Here is a 21,638-nt window from a genome sequence, read left to right on the forward strand (position 1 = left end):
AGGTCTCCGGTCCCGCGGATTCTGTGGCCTGCCTGCGGGAGGTCCGCCAAAGCCGCGGCACCAGCGGACCTTCCACAGGCATGACACCGAAGGCAACCTGCCTGCCGCCCTTGCAGCGACCGGCAGAGCACCCCCCGCGGCTTGCCGCCCCAGGCACGTGCTTGGCCTGCTGGTGCTTGGAGCCGCTCCTGGCTGGGCCCTAACAAAGGGCAGGCAATCGGGGCTCCCCTTGCCCACACAGACGTGCTTCCAGCTGATAGATGAGGAGCTGTGAGAAAAGCTCAGGAAGCCTCCCCCTCTCCCTTGCACCCCACTGGATCCCACACCATCCCCCTTCCCCCACCATTGCCCCCAGTGAAAGCCCCTGGGGAGGATCTGCAGGCTACAGCCTGGGTACGCTGGTCCCTGAGTTGCGGGCACAGCCACACCCCCATCGGACAGCCCTGGCCCAGCAGTGCCCCACAGGCTCTGAGCCTTGAGGGCCCAAGCACCACAGGATGTGCTGCCCACTAGGCCCTGACGGGCTCTGCTCCCAGGGTCCTCCATTGCTCCAGGCCCACTGTTAGGCCTGCAGAGGAGACCAAGAAGTTGTCCCTGCAACTAGCTGGTGTGACGCTGGCAGAGCATGTGCCAGATCCTGCCAAGGCCTCTGCTGAACACGGACAGATTCATTGTGGGGAACCAGCCCAGCTCACTGTGCAGGCCTCACGAGAATGTGTTTAGACTTTAGGAAACACTTCTAAGTTGCTGCAGGCAATAATCTCAGTCACAATCACTGTATCCCCTGCTATAAGGTAAAGGGTAAATTGTGCTTTGAACTGTAAAAAAAGTTTACTGTGTAAAGCTGACCCCAGTCAGGAGGGATCCTCTCCCACCCATCCAGAAGGCCTGTCAAAAGTCAAGGGGCCATTGTGGGACATGGCAATACAAAGCCTTTGTTCTTCGCCCCCCGCACATCCATGAAGGAAATCCAACTTGCTGACAAGAAAACATTTTGTACCTGCCACTTATCGACACAAACCTGCTGGGACAAAGTAGCAATAAACGATAATCAGTTCCCGTAAAACAGATTAGAAGTGAAGGAAGAACATTTTCACTTTTGATAAAGATGAATTCTTTGCTAATGGAGCCACAGTAAACAGGAGCTGTGTCTAACCGTTCTCTTATCAGGTTAGTAATTCCTGGGTGTGTTACACATCGTCCTTACTGACACCACTCAAAGTTGCGCAGAACTTTCTTTTTAGACCCGATTTCTCCAAATGCATTAAATTCCACATGTGTCCTCACACTGCCCAGAACAGGGGTGGCCAACCTGTGGCTCCGGAGCCACATGCGGCTCTTCAGAAGTTAATATGCGGCTCCTGGGAGAGGCACCGACTCTGGGGCTGGAGCTACAGGCGCCAACTTTCCAATGTGCCTGGGGCTGCTCACTGCTCAACCCCTGGCTCTGCCACAGGCCCTGCCTCCACTCCACCCCTTCCCACCCCCTCCCCTGAGCCTGCCCTGCCCTCACTCCTCCCCCCCAGAGCTTCCTGCTTGCCAAGAAACAGCTGATCGGGAGGTGCGGGGGGGAGGGGGAGGCGCTGATCGCCGGGGCTGCCGGTGGGTGGGAGGCGCTGGGAGCAGGGTGGGGGAGCTGATGTGGGGCTGCAGATGTATTACTGTGGCTCTCTGGCAATGTACATTGGTAAATTCTGGGTCCTTCTCAGGCTCAGATTGGCTACCCCTGAGCCAGAAAATTACCATGCTGGTAGTGTTAGTGATGCAAATTTAGGGACATTTGTTCAGGCAATCCTAAACTATGCCCCCCAATATCAAACAAAGACTTCATTTTAAAATGTACAGCTTCTTATAAGGAGATTCTTACCCCCAGAAATACAGCCTGGATCCACGTGTGTCAGTGGGGTTCCCTTGATCGCAGCTGAGGCACCCCCGGAGAACCAGCAGCACGACATAATGTTCCACAGGTCACTAGAAGTTTCTGATTTTATGAAGGCCGGTGCAGAGCAGATGCAAATGAGAAATCTGGGCCAGAAGCAGGATAGAAAGAGAGCACGTGGCTTCAAGTCTATTTTCCCAGTGTTCTCACTCTGACACACGGGCAGTTTCCAATTGCACTGAAATGTAGCGCGCCAGTCGAGGGACTGGATAACGGATCTGGGGGTAGATCTGGGGACATTACCCTGTGATTCATGTGAGCCAAAGTCCCTTCCCCAAATGACCTGCTTCTGACTTTCTTCATGCTGTAGAATCAGGCCTGAGAACAGAGGCGCCCAGCGCATACACAGGCACGCCGGGCAGGCAGGTGTGACTAAGGAGTGCAGGACAGAGGCTCAGGGCACCGAGATAGGGGAGCTGACCTCAGGGAAACCACCCTGGGGCTCAGACTCTGCTCACGGGCCTGCCCCGGCCATACTTAGTGTTCAGCACCAAGAGCAGACCAAGAGCGCCCACATCAGCTGGGCCGTCACAAAGGGCAGGCAATCGGGGCTCCCTTCGCCCATACAGCACCCCACTGGCTCCCACACCATCCTCCTTCCCCCATCATTACTCCCCACTGGAAAAATGTTTCCTGCTGGCATCAGACACCACCGGTGTGGTGCTCTGCTCTGTTCAATGTTGATGACAGTCGGCTGCCTGTGCGTGTTCCCTCTGTGTGCTGCCCCAGCTCTGCAGATCGCTGACACCGCAGACCCCAAGAGAACCCCCAATGGCCACAGACTCTGATAAGGTCCGAAGGCACCTGGCCAGGTTTATTGTCAAATGAAGCACGGTAATAGTTCCCCACAGACTACAGGACATACTACGGAAACAATGGACCAGTTCGGTCAGTGGTGGGACTGTCCACTGCCCCCTAGGCCAGACAGAGACACCCACTCAGGGATGGGTTCTTATACACAGGTACAAACAGGTGACACATCACTCCTGACCTACTGAGGTACAGCCCCTCTACGCATTAGGGTGCTGCCTCTCCCCAGTACAGGTTGGTTCGAACAGACAAGTCTATCCATCAGATTGTCCTTCTGACCTTGTCTTTAGAATGGGCCTGCCTGTTCCTTCTTATCTCTGTGGGATGTGTTCGTAGCGGGATGTTCTGGCACACGTTCAGCTTATTCGTGCTTATATGTGTCTATGTGCTTTCAGAAGCCTTCTTCTTGCTAAGTTCTGTGAGCCGGGCCTGCCTCAGCTCACAGCTTTGCTTTGTGTTAGCAAAGTCTTGACCATTACTTCAGTTCAGGCCTCATACCGGGCCTCGGATACAAGGGTTTATGTTTCAGGGCCTCATCTTATCACACCTGTGAAAAGCTGACCCCAGTCAGGAGGGATCTTCTCCCGCCCATCTAGGAGGCCTGTCAAAAGTCAAGGGGCCATTGTGGGACATGGCAATACAAAGCCTTTGTTCTTCGCCCCTCGCACACCCATGAAGGAAATCCAACTTGCTGACAAGAAAACATTTTGTACCTGCCACTTACGGACACAAACCTGCTGGGGCAAAGTAGGCAATAAACGATAATCAGTTCCCGTAAAACAGATCAGCAGTGACAGAAGAACATTTTCACTTTTGATAAAGATCAATTCTTTGTGAATGGAGCCAAAGTAAACTAGAGCTGTGTCTAAACGTTCTCTTATCAGATTAGTAATTCCTGGATGTGTTACAACTTCTCTTTACTAACACAACTTAAAGTTGAGCAGAGCTTTCTTTTTAAACCCGATTTCTCTAAGTGCATTAGAATCATAGAACCATAGAATATCAGGGTTGGAAGAGACCTCAGGAGGTATCTAGTCCAACCCCCTGCTCAAAGCAGGACCAACCCCAACTAAATCATCCCAGCCAGGGCTTTGTCAAGCCGGGCCTTAAAAACCTCTAATGATGGAGATTCCACCACCTCCCTAGGTAACCCATTCCAGTGCTTCACCACCCTCCTAGTGAAATAGTGTTCCCTAATATCCAACCTAGACCTCCCCCACTGCAACTTGAGACCATTGCTCCTTGTTCTGTCATCTGCCACCACTGAAAACGGCCGAGCTCCATCCTCTTTGGAGCCCCCTTCAGTTAGTTGAAAGCAGCTATCAAATCCCCCCTCACTCCTCTCTTCTGCAGACTAAATAAGCCCAGTTCCCTCAGCCACTCCTCATAAATCACATGCCCCAGCCCCCTAATCATTTTTGTTGCCCTCCGTGCAGTATTCCAGGTGTGGCCTCACCAGTGCCAAATAGAGGGGAATCATCACTTCCCTCAATCTGCTGGCAATGCTCCTACTAATGCAGCCCAATATTGCATTGGCCTTCTTGCCAACAAGGGCGCACTGCTGACTCATATCCTGCTTCTCGTCCACTGTAATCCCCAGGTCCTTTTCCTCATTAAATTGCACAGATGTACTCACACTGGCCAGAAAATTGCCATCCTGCTGGAGTTAGGCCATGGCTACACTACCAATTTGTGTCGACAAAAGTGATGTCGACACCCAAAAGTTGATATCAGAATTTAATATTCACATTTGCTCCCTCTCTGGGTAGATCACGTATACAGTGCGGGGACCATCGTCGGCAGTGTGAGCAATGCAATGTGGATCCAGCTCAACACCTTCTGTCGCTAGGTGCTGTGGGAAGGCAGATGTATCACGGCACATCTTGGGGCTGAGCTAGATGTCCCGTGATGCATTGCTCTGTTCCAGCACTCCGTGGGCGTCTGGCTTTCTTTCACAGCATTTTTGCAATGGCCCTTCTTTGCTGTGCACCTCGGCATCTTTGGGAGAAGGGATGGATCCTGCACTGCTCTGCTACGCTCTGTTAACTGTCATGAAGACATCGCGGAAGGCAGTGCAGTTAATCGTGAAGTTCCTACCTGAAGAAGACTTGCAGGCGCCTGACATTCTGCATGATACAGATAGGAGCAATTTTAGATTTTGCTTTTGGCAGTCACAGAGCAGCTGCAGAGGGTAGACCATCGCTTTTTGGCTCAGGAAACAAGCACTGAATGGTAGGATCGCATCGTCATGCAGGTGTGGGATGACAAGCAGAGGCTACAGAAATCTTGGATGCAGAAAGCCACCTTCTTGGAATTGTGCACGGAGCTGGCCCCAGACCTGCGGCACAAGGACACCAGAATGAGAGCTGCCCTTTGGTAAGCGATCGCTGTGTGGAAGCTAGTGACTCCAGACTGCTACCAGTCGGTCACGTATACATTTGGAGTGGGGAAGTCGACCACTGGGGCTGTGTTAACGCAAGTGTGCCAGGCAATAAATCGCATCCTGCTACGGAGGATTGTGACTCTGGGAAATGTGCGTGAAATAGTGGCTGGCTTTGCAGAAATGGGTTTCCCTAACTGTGGAGGGCGATACTTGGCACACACATTCCCATTTTGGCACCAGACCACTTTGCGATGGAGTACATCAGTAGGAAGAGGTACTTCTCCATGGTGTTGCAGATGCTTATGGATCACCGTGGGCATTTCACTGACAACAACGCAGGGTGGTCCGGGAAGGTGCATGACGCATGCATCTTCAGGAACACCAGCCTATACACGAAGCTGCAAGCGGGGACTTTCTTTCCAGACCACAAGATTACCATGAGAGATGTTGAAATGCTTATCTGGTGGAGATGCTCGGCTGGCGTGCGTGAAGTGTTCCTGAAGGCCACAGCTGGCGAAGCATACACAATGCACAGAAGCAGGATTGTTAAATTCACACGTAATATTGAAACATGTCAGCTAAATACACCTTTTGCAACATTGCAATCACTTTCACACTGACCTTAGCCAGGCACAGACCCACAGGGAGAGACAGTCCCTGCCCCAGCTGAGATCAGGGCCCCATTGTGCCGGGTGCTGCACAGACCCACAGGGAGAGACAGTCCCTGCCCCAGCTGAGATCAGGGCCCCGTTGTGCCAGGTGCTGCACAGACACACAGGGAGAGACAGTCCCTGCCCCCGCTGAGATCAGGACCCCGTTGTGCCGGGCGCTGCACAGACACACAGCGAGAGACAGGCCCTGCCCCCGCTGAGATCAGGGCCCCGTCGTGCCAGGTGCTGCACAGACACAGAGGGAGAGACAGTCCCTGCCCCAGCTGAGATCAGGGCCCCGTTGTGCCAGGTGCTACCCAGACACACAGGGAGAGACAGTCCCTGCCCCAGCTGAGATCAGGGCCCCGTTGTGCCGGGCGCTGCACAGACACACAGGGAGAGACAGGCCCTGCCCCAGCTGAGATCAGGGCCCCGTTGTGTCGGGTGCTGCACAGACACACAGGGAGAGACAGTCCCTGCCCCAGCTGAGATCAGGGCCCCGTTGTGTCGGGTGCTGCACAGACACACAGCGAGAGACAGTCCCTGTGTCGAAGGGCTTACAATCTAAATAGGTCCAGGGTGAGGGGAAGGAGTATGACACACAAGCAGAGCAAAAGATCAGTGTCATGGCATGTTAATTGCGTAATATTCTTGGGAGAGTGGAGTTTACTAAGGAGGGCACAGAGAGGGGCCAGGAGGACAGGGCAGAAGAGATATGAGGAGCAGGTGTGGAGTGAGGCTGAGGTGAAGCGACCCTGGGACAGGGCCCAGGATGGGGTTACAGCAAACAGCCAATCAACCAGGGCCGAGGAAAATAAATCAACCAACCAAGCCCCGTTAGCTATTTCAGTCTCCCCGTGTGAGCCCCCGATCGGTTTCACTGCCCCTCTCTGAACTCCTTGAAGTTTGGCAGTAACCACTCGCTGTTCAGCTGGGGATTCGCAGAGGGGCTGAGCACACGGTCCAGGTGAGGTCTCCCCTGAGTCAGAGATTTGTGAGCATATTCCAGGTATGGTAGCTCCCAACCAGGCTGATCTTCACCCAGAAAGCAGGCTGCAGCCAAAGACCCCTGAAGGCGTCTCATTTTCCATCTCCAGCCTTTATAACGTTCATTTGATACATTCCCATGCAGTCTAATGGCCTTTAAAAAAAGCTTCTGTTGTTTTTCAGATCAAACTAACTGGGAACTGTATTTAATTTATGTGGAGGGTGGAAGGATGTTTATGAGTCCGCAGAATTACGGTTACATTGATTTGATTATTTTAAAGTAAGTCCTTCTGATCATGTTCAGATGTTTTGTATCACTTGATTAGTCTCATGGAAATCAGTGAGATCACTCACATGAGTAAAGCGACTGATGTGTCCACAGGATCAGGACCCTCGAGATAAAAAACGTTTCTCCACTTTTACTCTCCAGTGGGATCTCTCTGCATTTGACAGCACTCTGTGTAGTCTTTCTCACAATTTCTCCTACACACTTTGTTGGTTTCCTGTGTTTGTGCCGGTTTTTCACAGAGCAACTGGGCAGAAAAAGAGAATCCTTTAAGATAGTAAAGAGTGACTGTAAAACTATACATAGAAGGACATCTGAGAAGCAGACGCAGGAGCAGAAACTGCTGTTAACCTGTTTTGAAACAGACGAGATTTCAAGCTGGCAGCAGGATTGAGCCCCACATAATCAAACACCCCCGTAATACCATACAGACAGAGAGCTGCTAAGGACAAGCATTCGAGATGTGCATCGTTCAGATTGCCTGATGCTCGCCCTAATAACCCCCTGTTTTCAGTTGTTTATAACTTTACCTGTTTGTTCCTAAAATCTCTGCCCCAGGGATTCGGGGTTTGGTTGGTTGGGGTTTTTTTTAAGTTTCAGCCAAACCGGTGCAGCCATGTCGAACAGCAGAGAACGCCAATGTTAATTATTTCCCCCCTCACTTGCTGGTTTGAAGAGCTCTCTCATCTCCCTGGTTTGGAACAGGAACTTGGAGATCTGACAGTGGGTAGCTCTGAGATCAGGCCTTTCGTGTGCTCTGTGAAAATCCACCCCCACACAGCCACATTATAAACCAAAGGGAGGGAGAGTCACCGTTTGCATGTAGTTGGCATTGTCAGAACGGTAGAGATAGAGAACCATCAATGGCATGGTACCTAGGGGAATATCTGTCTGCCTACCAGTGGCGTAGCCAGGTTCTAAGAGCAGGGGGAGCAAACATTAAAAAGGCGCCCCGCTCCTTGGGTCCTCCTCCGGCCGCTCCACGCCCCCCCCACCCTGGCTGGCTCCTCTGGCCACACACCCCCCATGGCTCCTCCGGCTGTGCTGCGGGCTGCCATGCTGCGCTCCCCCTCGCTCCTCCAGCTCCCCCCCCCATGGCTCCTCCGGCCGTGCCATGCCACCCCCGCAGCCCCTCCTCCCCATGGCTCCTCCAGCTGTGCTGCCCCACCCTTGCCTGCAGGAGCCCAGTGCCAGCCCGGCAGGCCAAGTTTTAGAGCTGAGCATGGGCCCCGCCCGCTGGCACCATGGTAACCCCTAACTAAGGCACCACTTTTGGAAAATGTGCTGAGGGGAAGCGGCTGCTTCCCCTGCATACCCCCTAGCTACGCTACTGCTGCCTACCCTCAATTTATTCCACCTTATCCCCTTTCCGTCGCCTCCTTTCCAAAGGCACAGTATAGGCAACCGACGCACACAAAAAATAACCCCAGGAGACAAGCATAAGCTTCACATTCCAACCTCTCTCTCACAGGAGCCATGAAAGACACACAGTCTGTTGAGCATCTCCAGGGGCTCGTTACTTGTTCTGTCTGCCTGGAGCGCTGTCGAGATCCAGTGATCAGACACTGCGGGCACAACTTGTGCCAGGCCTGCATCAACAGGCCCCGGAGAGAAGTGACAGAGCAAATCACCTGCCCGTGGTGCAAAGAAGATTTTCAGGAGGGAAAATCCGGCTCTGACAACCAACCCTGGAAGGTGGCAGAAATAGACAAACAGTTCCTGTTAGAGGAGCTGAGTTTGTGGCCAGAAGGGGTGTGTGCGAACCACAGAGAAGAGCTAAAACTCTACTGCGTAGAGGATCAAACCTTCATTTGCCTTGTCTGCAGAGATGCCCAGAATCATAAATCACACACACTGATTCCCAGAGAGGAGGCTGATGCCAGCATAAACCAGGTAGGATATTGTGCTAATTGAGTAATTATTACGTGTGTTACAGCAGCTCCTGGGGACCCCAGCTGAGATCAGGGCCCCGTTGTGCCAGGCGCTGCACAGACACACAGCAAGAGACAGTCCCTGCCCCCGCTGAGATCAGGGCCCCATTGTGCTGGGCGCTGCACAGACACAGGGAGAGACAGTCCCTGCCCCAGCTGAGATCAGGCTCCCGTTGTGCCGGGCGCTGCACAGACACACAGCAAGAGACAGTCCCTGCCCCAGCTGAGATCAGGGCCCCGTTGTGCCAGGCGCTGCACAGACACACAGAGAGAGACAGTCCCTGCCCCAGCTGAGATCAGGGCCCTGTTGTGCCGGGTGCTGCACAGACACACAGGGAGAGACAGTCCCTGCCCCAGCTGAGGTCAGGGCCCCGTTGTGCCGGGCGCTGCACAGACACACAGCGAGAGACAGTCCCTGCCCCAGCTGAGATCGGGTCCCGTTGTGCCAGGCGCTGCACAGACACACAGAGAGAGACAATCTTTGCCTTGAACAACCTGCAGTATAAATAGACAAGGCAGACAACAGAAAGATCATTATCCTCTGAGCACATTGACATTTTTTCAACAAAACGTTTTTTAAAAAAACCGTGGGGAAAGGGCCATTTTTCTTAATGAAATTTTTGAGTTTTTTCAAATGTACAATGAAATTGGTATAAAAAAGTTTACCTCCCCCACCCCAGTTTTACTGCTGCCCTTAGGAGTTTTACCTGAGTATGTGTAATATATTTGTAAAGTGTGTACCATGGCACTCTCTAGTGGCTGGTCAACATAATGGATAACAACCTACTACTGCTGCCAACTAATGGGTTACCCCTATATGATTATCACAAGTTGTACAGGTGACACCTGAGTAAAGAGCTCAGAATTTGAGGCTAACAGAAAGAATTTTTTAATTACAATAGCAAACACAAGTGAACTATAAATCAGGCTACCCGAGCCCTCTCTTTCACCCTGCACTCAATGCCACGTCCCAGTGTTGGAATCCCAAAAAACAAAGACGTCCAACATTTGGGGCGATACGCAATGGAGCTCACCCATTCGCCGGCCCCTTTCTGGTGTCAGCAACGTCTTGCCCCTACAGGGGATCTGCTGTATGGAACACGGGTTAAGTTTCCTTTGCTTTCTCTTCCAGGACATCAGGCGTCCCTTGGCCAGGTGAGTGGCTCCTGCTAACTGCTGCCCCTTGAGCTTTGTTCTGCTGGGGAGTGGGCTGGGAAGCAGGTTTGGTGCCTAAGCAAATCTCAAGGCCACGGTCAACTGACTCGGGCTCCCGGGACTCAGGCTACAGGGGTAATAATAGCAATGTAAACTTTCCGGCTTGGGCTGGAGCCCAGGCTCTGAACCCTGCTGAGGGTTGGTTTGTTTTTTGCAGTGTAGACGTACCCCAGTGTCCCTCTAACCCACTGAGCACAGTTTTGCTCTTTTCCAAACCCTCCACACTTTGGCTGCCTTGTCACGCTGAAAGGTGTTAAGTGGCTACCGTCAAGTGAGCCTGTCATCCAAAGACAATCCCACATGTGGTTAAAGCCGGTGGGTGGCCAAACATTTTCAGACTCAATGGAAGGAGCAACTAAGCCCCTCTTATGTAGAAGTGAGAGCTACAAACCAGGGAGGGACTGCCCAAGGCTCGTGGCAGGGCAGATCTAAGCCGCGTGGGCCGAGGGGTGTCCCTGGTTGCAAATGCAAGGATGAGGATATCAGTAGCAGGTTGTGTGTTAGAGGCAAAAAGCCAGAGGAAACCATTGTGAGTGTGAAAGGAAGCAGAGAGACAGGGCTTTCTGGGCACAGAACTCCCTGGAAGGGCAGACGTGAGGAATCGAGCAAGGAATTTGCCGGCTGTTGTTTGTTTTTCCCATGTTCAAAGGAACAGGACTTTGTGGTTAACCATATCGTCCTGGGACTGAACACAGAATCCCAGAAATGTTGAAATATTTTTTTCGAGTCAATTTAACATAAATCTGCATCTTCCTATGCATCTCCCCTCATGGGAGTTGTAGTTTGGGCAGGGCTGGCTCCAGGCACCAGCTTATCAAGCAGGTGCTTGGGGAGGCAACTCCGGAGCGGGCGGCACTTTCAGGTATTCGGCAGCAATTCGGCGGAGGGTCCCTCACTCCCACTCGGAGCGAGGGACCTCCTGCTGAATTGTCGCAGATCGCGATCGCGGCTTTTTTTTTTTTTTTGGCTGCTTGGGGTGGCAAAACCCCTGAAGCCGGCCCTGAGTTTGGGTGCCTCATCCCCTCATTTTTCCCTATGGGCTAGGCTCCCTGGCTGGACTACATCTCCCATGATGCATCCATGGTAATGTGACTCCTCTGATGCACCACACAACAGGAAGACCCTGGTGCATCATGGGACATGTAGTCCAGCCAGAGAGCCCGTCCCAGAGGGGTGAATGGGAGCATGAAACATCCAAACTTCAACTCCCCTGAGGTACCGCGACAGCTCAGGCAGACACAGATTAACGTTGAACCGACCCGAAACAAAATGTCCCATTTTGGTTTTCCCGAAGGAAAACTGAGACAAAAAATTGGCAATTTTGAAATGTTCCTGCAGGAAATTTTGATTTTTCCGGAAACTGCATTTTGCATCAGAAATTCAATTTGATGGGAAGTTCCTGACCAGCTGTTGTAGAGAGGGATTAGCCAGTGCTGGATCTGGCATTTAGTACAGAGAGGGAGGCTGGTCCAACGATTAATTCACTAGCTAAGCACTTGGCAGCTTTAGGTTCAAAGCCCTGCTCATCACAAACATCCTGGGTGGCCTGAGACTCTCCATGCCTCAGTTTCCCCCTCTGATAAAGGCCCTCTGTGGTGGGTCAGTGCAATAGCCAACTGGCCTAGTCGTCAGGCCAAGGCCCTCCTACTCCACTGGATCCTAACCCAAGACGCTAAAGGGGTATTGCAATGTCCAGGTAACACGCTGGTCCGCTCTCCTCTGGGTGGGTTCCTATCAGGTTGTGGTTCCTTTGTGTGGTCACAGTATCAGCTCAGTCTGCTGGGGGGACACCGATGTCCCATTCCTGTGTAGTCCAAAGCCAGACGGGACTTTTGGGATCATCTAGTCTGACCTCCTGGATAACACAGGCCAGAGAACGTGTCTGAATTAATTCTTAGAGCAGATCTGTTAGAAAAACATCCCATCCTGATGTAAAACGTGTCAGTGACGGAGAATCCACCGTGACCTTTGGTAAGTTGTACCAATGGTTAATTACCCTCACTGGGAAAAACATAGATCTTATTTCCAGTCTGAATTTGAATTTGAATCTGAATTTCCAGTTTCAACTTCTAGTCCGTGGGTCACGTGGTAACTTTCTCTGCTAGATTGAAGGGCCCTTAATGGATTTGTTCCCCATCTAGGTACTTATAGCCTGGGATCAAGTCACCCTGAACCTTCTCTTTGTAACACTAAATAAATCGGGCTCCTTGAGTCTATCACTACAAGGCAGATTTTCTAATTCTTTAATCCAGTGGTGCCCAAACTTTTCCTCTTGTGCCCCCCCCTTACCAGTAATGGAATGTGTCTGCCCCTCCCCACCCCCAAGCCGGGAGCTCTGTGCCCAAAAAGCCCTGTCTCTCTGCTTCCCCTGGCTTTCAGCCTCCAAGACACACATGCTGCAGCCAGCCTCCTAGCCCCTGCGTCTGCAAATCCTCGGCTCGCACAGCTTAGCTCCGCTGATGTGAGGGATTTTGACTCTCAAATCCGGGTCCGCAGTCAGTCCTCAGACTGCAGCCACCACCTGGCAGCTCGCTGGTACCAGCAGGGAATGGGGGCTGGCAGACCCTACTTCACCAGACGCCCTGCCCACAAAGCTCCTGATTGGAGGAGATGTCCGACCTCTCTGATTGGCTCAGACTCACTATTTAAGCCAGATGGAGGCACAGGAAGTTGTCTGAGTGGCTAGGTGAATCTGTAGCTGGCTGCTATGTTGGACCCTGCCTTGTTCCAGATCCCTGTTTCTGTGCCCCACTCCTGGCTACTGACTCTGGCTCTGACCCCGACTCCTGCTCTGACCCTCAGGCCTGACCATATATGTCCCAGTACACAACAGTCCTGTGCCTTGGGCGGTCCCTGCATTGTTTCTAGCTCTCCCTCTTGCATAAAGAGACTTAATTGCTCCCTCTGAGCTTAAAAGAGGGGGCTTGGCCACCCATTGGTTCTAATGAGGCCTGTGATTGACTTGCATGAAAGAATCATTTTATAGCACCCAATAGCAAATAACTCAATAATTCACCAATTGCTCTTCCCCCTCCTTCATTCCTCCCCATGCTGTGCGGCGAGAGAACATTCAGGTGTCTTCAATGTAACATTGTGTTTTTGTAGCCGGGAGAAGTTTCCAAAATCAAAGCCAATTTCTGCCGTTAGCGGAGACATAAATAGGGTGGAGCTGGCGAAGCAGGCTGAGGACGGTGATCCAGTCGGACTCAAAGGTAAAGGAAAACAATCGTATGGGGGTGGGTTCTTCTTAAATATGCAGAAACTGGAATGGAGGAAGGGAGCGTCGCCCGTTTGAAACCCCGCTTCCAGGAATAATCATACTTAGCACTTTTCATTGGTGGGTCTCAAAAGAGATTGGTATGATTGTCCCATTTTGCATATGGGGAAACTGAGGTAGAGAGGGGTGAAATGAACACAGGTCTGCTGAATTCCAGGCCAGTGTGCGATCCACTGCCTTGCTGCCTCCCCCCAGAAACCTCCAGCATCTGTCTACACCATGTACGAAGCCTGGGCTCTGGCTCTGAGTAGCTCTGTCCCCAAGGAATTTTCAATGGCTTTCCCTCCTCCCCATTGCAGACGATCCGTCTTTCTCCAAGATCCAGACATTCATGGCATGGATGGTCCTACTCATTTTCCTGATTGCGGTCGGAGGATTGAGCGCCACCATATTTGTTTTCACACGTGAGTGGAAAGGGCCCAGGCTGGCTCCGTCTCCGCGACTCGGTTACACATTCTGTCCTCCCAGTTCCCTTTCCCATGCAAGGCCAGATCCTGCCCCCCTTTGAGCTACTCCAGGAGCGTAAACAGGATGGAAACTGACATCTCCCCAGCTAGGAATTCCCCTTCTACAGGGGAGATCCCTACTAGCGTAGACAACCCTGGCATAGGGAATGTCATGACATATGAAGTCACGATCTATGTTAAACAGGAGGGGATTATTAAAAGAAAACTGACGCAAGCTATAGCCCCAATCAAGGAAGCTTCTACACAGCTCGCTCTCCAACTTTGCCTCTCTTGTTGACCAGGGACTAGGAGGACCAGATAGCAAGTGTGAAAAAACAGGACAAGGGATGGGGGGTAATAGGCACCTATATAAGACAAAGCCCCGAATATCAGGACTCTCCCAATAAAATCAGGACATCTGGTCGCTCTACCAGAGACCTGGATCCTGTCTACAGATCACAGAACCATCTAGTGGCTGAATGAGACACTGCATGTCAAGATCTCATTACAGGGAACCTGTGGAGGCCAGGCTGGAACTCCAGCTGGACTTCATCTCCCATAAGGCTAAGGATCGCCATGTTGCACTCCCTTCACTAAGAGGGGAGACCATGGTGCATCTGCCCAAGGAGCCTCGCCTATAGAAGAGAATGGAGGCACCAGACACCAAGACTACAGCTCCCATGATGCACTGCATTGACATTTCCGAGTCAAAATAGTTTGGTTTTCAGATGAAACACTTGCAATTTTTTCCTGTGAACTCAAAATTTTCCACATTTTTTATTCTCATCCAAATTTTTAGCAGGGGAAAAAAAACATTTTCCCACCAGCTCTACGTAGCTGCATTGATTGCAATTGTCCCACTCTGCTCGGCACTGGTGAGGCCTCAGCTGATGCATGGTGTCCAGTTCTGGGGGCTGCGCTGTCGGAAAGATGTGGACAGATTGGAGAGAGTCCAGAGGGCAGCAAGAAAAACGATGAGAGGTCTAGAACCCCTGACCTTTGGGGAAAGGTTAAAAAAACTGGGTGTGTTCAGTCTTGAGAAAAGAAGCCTGTGGGGGGAGTGATAACTGTCTTCACCTATGTTAAGGGCTGTTATAAAGAGCACGTTGGTCCATTGTTCGCCATGTGCCCTCAGGGTAGTGAAGCTCTGGAACAGGCTTACAAAGGAGGTTGTGGATCCCCATCTTGGAGGTGTATAAGACCCGGTTGGACAAACACCTGTCAGGGAAAGTCTGGGTTCACTTGGCCCTGCCCCAGGAGACTTGATGACGTCTCATTGTCCCTTCCAGCCCAACATGTCTACGACTACAGCTGTGTCGACCCTGGAGCTGATGTGAAACGTGCTGATGGTTCCCGTCACACCAGTACAACACCCCCCGTGACGGCGGAGGCACTAACTTCTTGTTATCCTTGTGCATTACCAGGAGCTGCCATCAAACCTGACACGGCTGCTCTGACGGCGTCTGCTGCCCCCTGCTGTGCAGAAGGCTGGATCGCCTCCCAAGGAAAGTGCTACTATTTTTCTGAAGAGGAAGGGAACTGGAAATCCGGTCAGAATCACTGCGCCTCACACGGTGCCTCTCTGGCTGCAAACAGTAGCTTAGAGGCTCTGGTAAGACAGAGCCGTCGAGTCCTTGTAACGGCAATAGACCAGGTTCCCCACAGCAGGTGTTGGCTTTAGACTGGGAAAACATAAGGCCATCCAAACTCCGCCCACAAAACAAGCCCCGCCCGCTCATGACACCAAGTGTTCCTGCTGGGGCAGTGGTGACCAACCCTGTTCAAAAAATCACATCACCCCCGCCCCCCTCAAAAAAACAATCATGGGCTTAAAAATCACGGCATTTTGAAAGCCACGCTAAACTTGGGGATTCTTTTGTGCACTCAGGTCACATTCTTCTGCAAACACAGAGCTGGGAACGTTTTAAATGTTTAATGGAAGGCTGAGATTCTTATGGATTCCCATGACTCAGGAACTGTGGCTTCAGGACTAAACACCGCGTCTACCGATAAAATCATAAGAGATGGCAACCCCAGTTAGGGTTAAATATCAATATGTTGTCATTAGGGTTCAGATTTAACACCTAGTGGAGATGGGCAGGACATGTTTCATCCCGCTGAGTGAGTGGCCCAGGCTCTCTGCAGACTCAGGCAGCACCGCTGCATAAGTGACACGGGGCAGTTCTTTCTCTCAGCGATTGCTTCAGGCTCTCTGCAAACTCAGGCAGATGTGGCTGTGTCACTTACACTCAGTTCTTGTTTTGAACCATAAAAGGTGGAGCGTCTTCATTCTCTTAATTCGTTAGCTCTATTATAGTAGGCCTAGAGGTCACAGTCAGGGATCAGGGCCTCATTGATATATGGAATCACTGTCTATCTTAAACAGGAGAGGGTTATTAAAAGAAAACAGATGCAAACTATAGCCCCAGACAAGGAGGCTTCTCTACACAGCTCACTCTCCAACTTTGCCTCTCCTGTTGACCAGGGACCCACATCCTCTTTGTGAATATGCAGATCACAGAGGCTGAATGAGACACTTGTACAGACATGTAACAAATCCATTCCCCAAAGAGTTTGTAATCTGTGGTTTGAGAACACAAAATAGCAGGCCCCATGTGCAGGCTCAGTGACCCACAGCCAGGCACTGGACTGCAATCTACAGCCGGCACCCGCAATACAGCTTAGGTAGCTCAGCCCAGACAGGAGCTGGGGGGAGCTGCAGCTAGTGCAGGTTGGTTTCATCCCATGGCCCCCAAGTTAGGGCAAGAACCTGATGTTTAAGAGACTGAGGTTCAATTCCTAGCTCATCCGCAGACCTTTCTGGTCACCCAGAGAGTATTTAGGTGTCAGGTGACCAGATGGCCCATTTTTAAAGAGACAGTCCCGTATTGAAGCCATCCTGCAGGTCTCCCTTTTTCTTAAATCAGGCAAATTCTCCCATATTTTCTGTCTCCCCACCGCCCCACCCCCCACCCCCAGTACTGGTGGGTCCTGTGCTGGCTGGATCGTTGCTCAGCGGCTGCCTGCCCACCAGTGGTGAGTTGGGGGGTCCAGTGGCTGACGATGGGGGTGGGTGTGCCAGGCGGGTGGCAGGGCGAAGATGCAGCGCGTGGGGCCAGACGCTCCCCCTGTTGCTCCATCAGAGCAGCCAAGGCCGCGTGCCGGCTCTCAGCCAGCAGGGCCCCGCCCTGCCTCCCATTTCCGGCTCAGCCAGCTGGACGTTAGTTTGAACGTTTGTCCTGCACAGTTCTGAGTGACGGCCGCCGAACTCACGTCAATACCAGCCATTTTACCAGGGGTCCTGTATTCAGCACAGGGAAATACGGTCCCCTAAACAGGAGAACCTGGACACAGGGCTCCGGCTAGTCATTTACCTTCATGGGGACGTCAGCGCTTTTCTAGGGCAGCTGCTGCTAATGCTCCGGCTGGGGGGAAGGATCCGGCCTCCGGTCACACATCTGCTGCGGGGCTTTAACCCGCAATGGGAGGGGGAAATGCAGCCTCCCAGGCGGAGCATCAGCCGAGCTCCAGGCTGCCCCTGGATTGCCAAAGCTTAGAACTGACAGGCGGAGTTTAAAGCTGGAGTGAATCTGAACAAGCTGCACATAAAGCCTCTGGCGCTGCGTGTAATCCTGGGTGTGTCGGTGGGGCCTGGCTGGATGCAACCCCCAGTGCCCCACCTGCCTCGCTGTCTGCTCCCTCCAGCTTTACCCTCTGTCAATGCTACCCTTTGGCCACACGGGGGCAGCACAAACGGTCTCATCTAGAGGCTGTTTGCACCTGACCCTTCAGATGGCAGAGAGAACCCAGCGGGCAGATCTCTGGGTGCAGCCAAATCCTTCCCCAAACCCACAGTTTCAGCAGCAAATCCCCTTCGTGTAGCCACTTTGCCAGTCTCAGACCCACACAGTCCTTGCTGAAGTCCGGGGATGAGAAGCACCCCTTAGCATGCTCCCAATTCTCCTGTTTGTCAAGGAAAATAACTTCATCCTAAACTTATTTTCTTACCAATAATAATTATGGAGTTGAAAAACATGGAATCATGGGACTAGAAGGGACCTTGAAAGGTCATTGAGTGGAGTCCAGTCCCCTGCCTTCACAGCAGGACCAAGTATCATCCCTGACAGATTTTTCCCCCAGATCCCTAAGTGGCCCCCTCAAGGATTAAACACACAACCCGGGTTGAGCAGGCCAATGCTCAAATCACTGAGCTATCCTGCTCCCCCCCTTTCATTTTTGTTTTGCACTGAAAAGAGCAAGTGATTTGCTTTTGCCTTTCCAAGGGGGCTTCTTTGCATGCTCCATACAGTAGCTCTAAAGTGGTTGTAATAAATATTAAAAGTTCTGGTATTGTTAAAGAATATTATGAGGATACAACCAAATGTCACACAAATGTCGTCTTAAGTGAAACACGCACTTTGTCTCTTTTCGAGCTGTGCAAGCATGAAGGCAGCCAGTGGTGGGGTTGTGTCCTGTTATCTGGCCTCGGTCTGAAGGCTGTTCAATAAGGGGCCGCTGGTATTTTTCCACCTTTCTAGTCTGGAGCCACCTGACTCACATTTCCCCTTACAGGCAGCTATCAACACAGCCAGGCAGGGAGGGCGGAGAGCGCCAGGCAGGGAGGGTTGGTCACCGCACCCCACCCCTCCCTGTGTGAGAGAGGGGTACGGGAGAGTGTGTGTCACCCCTCCCTGTGTGAACCTTACTGATAAGAGGGCAAATGAAAAGACTCCAGCTCTGCGGTATTTCTTTTTAACAGGGGCTCAGTCAGCCTGATGTTAATTTGAACATTTATCCTGCACAGTTCGGATTGATTGCCCTTGAACTCACCTGAATACCAGTAATTTTACCAGGTGTCCTGTGTTCAGCACAGGGAAATATGGTCGCCCGATTTAGTCCCCCACTCCCGTTGAGTGACCTGGTGGCCTCCATTAGCACCGTCCAGCATAACAGCATGTTACACCCCATGGCCTCATAGGGGCCAGAAACAGACAGTGAAGGGTGGGGGAGAGGGACACGTATGACGTGTGATTTCCCTTTGCCTCATTCAGAATACCGCAATGCACCATAAAGGCCCCTCCAATCACTGGGTTGGACTCCGGAGGGAACCGGGCCAGCCCTGGAGATGGGTGGATGGCGCCGCATTCAACCACCCGTGAGTCCCTTTCTTTCCGACTGCACATGGGGGGGCAGGATTGAGGGGATCCACGCCAGGATATAGGGTAACTATGGCCAGAGCCCCACCCACTACTTGGGAGCCTTAGGGAAGCCCCATTCCCAGAGAGGCAGCAGCCGCCTTTCCCCCCCTCCGGAAGTGGCAGCAGAGGCCTGTCTACTCCCAGAGAGGTATTGGTGGAAGCGGTGGGATCTGTATACGTCGCGCTATAAATCATGGCTGGGAGTTTACAGCAGCAGCCAGGGTCAGCTTGGGCCAAGGCTGATGTCATTAGAGAAGCATTACGCAAGAGCTATGCCTGTATCTGTGTGTGTATTGGAGCTGGCCGGGATTTTCCCAATGCAGCGTTTTTCCATCACGCAACGCCAATGCCTCAAATGGGAAACCCTTAGCAGAGCCGTGTGGGTGTCAACAAAATTTCATTTGGAAAGAAAAATGGAAGAGAAAATGTTTTGACCTGTTCGGAATGGAACGGTTGGATTTCCCATTTCAAAATGTTGCCTCCGTTCCATTTTTTAATTGTATGTAAAACAATTTTTTTAAAAGTCAAAATCAGAACAAAATGTTTAAATTGTCCCGAAATAATGACAACAAAAACTCTGCATTGTTTTTCAGGACATTTCCTTTTGTTTTCTTCCATTTTGGAAGAGAAAACATTTAAAACTCAGCTATTTTCCCACAAATTGAAGAATCTACTTCCCGCCCCACTGCAGTGGGTATGGAGGTGGCTCATGCAGTTAAGAATATGTAACATTTTTCACACTCCCTCAAGTTTACTCCGAGTCGCTCTATGCTTCCCTCTACTGATTGGAGCATATCGGAATTATGGATCTTCTACAGCCTGTAAGCTAACAGAGGTTGGTCTTTTAGCTCAGGCAGTAGAGGTGCCTGCACTTAGACCCAGAAATCTCAGATTCGATCCCTGCTTCTGTCAACCACAATGAAGTGTGGTCTTATATTCGCAATTTTGTAGGACCAATAAAGTTATCGTTGTCATGCACCACAACCAGCTTCCAGATGGCACAGCTCTTAACATGGTGCCAGGAGTGGGAGGGCTTTGATTCTTTGGGGTCACTAGCCAGAAACCCTTCCGCAAGGGCGGTGGGCAGCATTTGTGCACTCAGAGCCTATATTGGGTGTATCAGCCTGCACGGAACTTGGAGGGAGGAGCACAGGTTGCAGGGGAAAGAGTCTGGAGGAAGCACCAGGCAGTCGGTCTGTGTGCACATGGCTGGAATGTTAGCTGCAGTCACAGCACCTCTGTCAATTGTTCTCTTAACAAAGAGCCAGTTTAGTTTAAGAACATGGACAGTGTCACTAGCCCAGCGCAAACCCCCAGCATAGGAGACCCGCTCCAGCGTAATACAGGGCTTGTCCTAGTATTGAATGTCTTTGCTGCAGAGTTAACTTGGGTCGCAGCACATGGATTAGCCTAGCAGCACTACCTGAATTATTGGGTTAGCCAGGGCAGCGCTCCCCTCCCCAGTGTGTGTCACTCTGACTTCTGAGGACGTATCCATGGGTCTTTGTGCTTCAATAAGCCAAGACACTCGATCTTTCCCAATGAATTGTGGGAGAACGTGTCTGCCCTTTCTGGGCACATGGCGGGAGAATTGTGGGAAGGCATTGGAGGATGATCAGCACTCGAGGGGTATCGCTTGTGTCCACACTGCAAAGTGGACGGGTTACCAGCTCAGGGGAGAGCAGCCAGACCTGCTAGCCCAGGTTGAAATCACCACGAAACTCAGCCCAGAGGATTGTGGGGGCATGTGGGGGTGGTCAGGGATATGTAACTTATGGGAATGGTTGGGTGTAGCTACATCAGCGCAAAGCTCCCCCCTGCACTGTTAAAACGTGTCCCTTATATTATACCTCACTTGTCTGGCTTTGACTTCCAGCCAGTTGGTCTCGGTGCCTTTTTCCGCTAGCTTCACCGGGGCCTTTGGGATTAATCCTCTTCCTCTCCGCTGCAGCTTTGGGGTCAGAGGAGCCGGACTCTGCGCTTACCTGGATGACGGCGCTGTGAACAGCGCAGGCTGCGACACCGAGAGGCAGTGGGCCTGCAGCAAGCCGGACGGAGAGACCGGGGGGAAGCAGAGGACCCCAAAGTGTTAAGGCAGCCAAACTGCAGGCTTAGGCTACAGCATGACTGTAATACTAGCCCCGTGGTGGGAGCCAGGTTGGACCTCTCTGGACGACGCCAGAGCAAATCTGGGCAGTTTGCCTCTAACTAACATTATTCTCTAAATGTCACCGTCACAGACTGGGAGGACAGACAGATCCATAGTCATCTAGAAGCCCAGTGCTAACATCCGACAAGTCTGAAGGATCTGATTTTTAAAACCAGTGATCTATTTAACCAAGCCACAGAAATCATAAGAACACAAGAACGGCCATCCTGGGTCAGACCAAAGGTCCATCTAGCCAGTGTCCTGTCTTCCGACCGTGGCCAATGCCAGGTGCCCCAGAGGGAATGAACAGAACAGGGAATCATCGAGTGATCCATCCCCTGTCGCCAGTTCCCAGGTTCTGGCAAAC

General features: G+C 51.8%; 1 protein-coding gene across 1 annotated transcript; it reads left to right on the top strand.

Moving 5' to 3' along the window:
- The first annotated feature begins 4,997 nt into the window (after window positions 1–4,997).
- LOC123346614 (C-type lectin domain family 2 member D-like) lies at window positions 4,998–21,395 on the top strand. Its single transcript, XM_044984091.1, has 6 exons — window positions 4,998–5,125; window positions 13,307–13,413; window positions 13,778–13,882; window positions 15,349–15,536; window positions 18,976–19,079; window positions 21,029–21,395. Exons 1-6 carry the CDS (start codon window positions 4,998–5,000, stop codon window positions 21,213–21,215), a joined length of 819 nt encoding a protein of 272 aa, XP_044840026.1. The 3' UTR covers window positions 21,216–21,395.
- Window positions 21,396–21,638: the final 243 nt, after the last annotated feature.

This window comes from Mauremys mutica, chromosome 12 (genome assembly GCF_020497125.1).
Source record: "Mauremys mutica isolate MM-2020 ecotype Southern chromosome 12, ASM2049712v1, whole genome shotgun sequence".
Lineage (NCBI taxonomy): Eukaryota > Metazoa > Chordata > Testudines > Geoemydidae > Mauremys > Mauremys mutica.

Coding starts and splice junctions, on each gene's coding strand:
- LOC123346614 (XM_044984091.1), top strand. CDS start 4,998: ATGCAGGTGTGGGATGACAAGCAGAGGCTACAGAAATCTTGGATGCAG. Junction 13,414..13,777: donor TGATCCAGTCGGACTCAAAG/GTAAAGGAAAAC, acceptor TCCCCATTGCAG/ACGATCCGTCTTTCTCCAAG. Junction 13,883..15,348: donor CACCATATTTGTTTTCACAC/GTGAGTGGAAAG, acceptor GTGCATTACCAG/GAGCTGCCATCAAACCTGAC.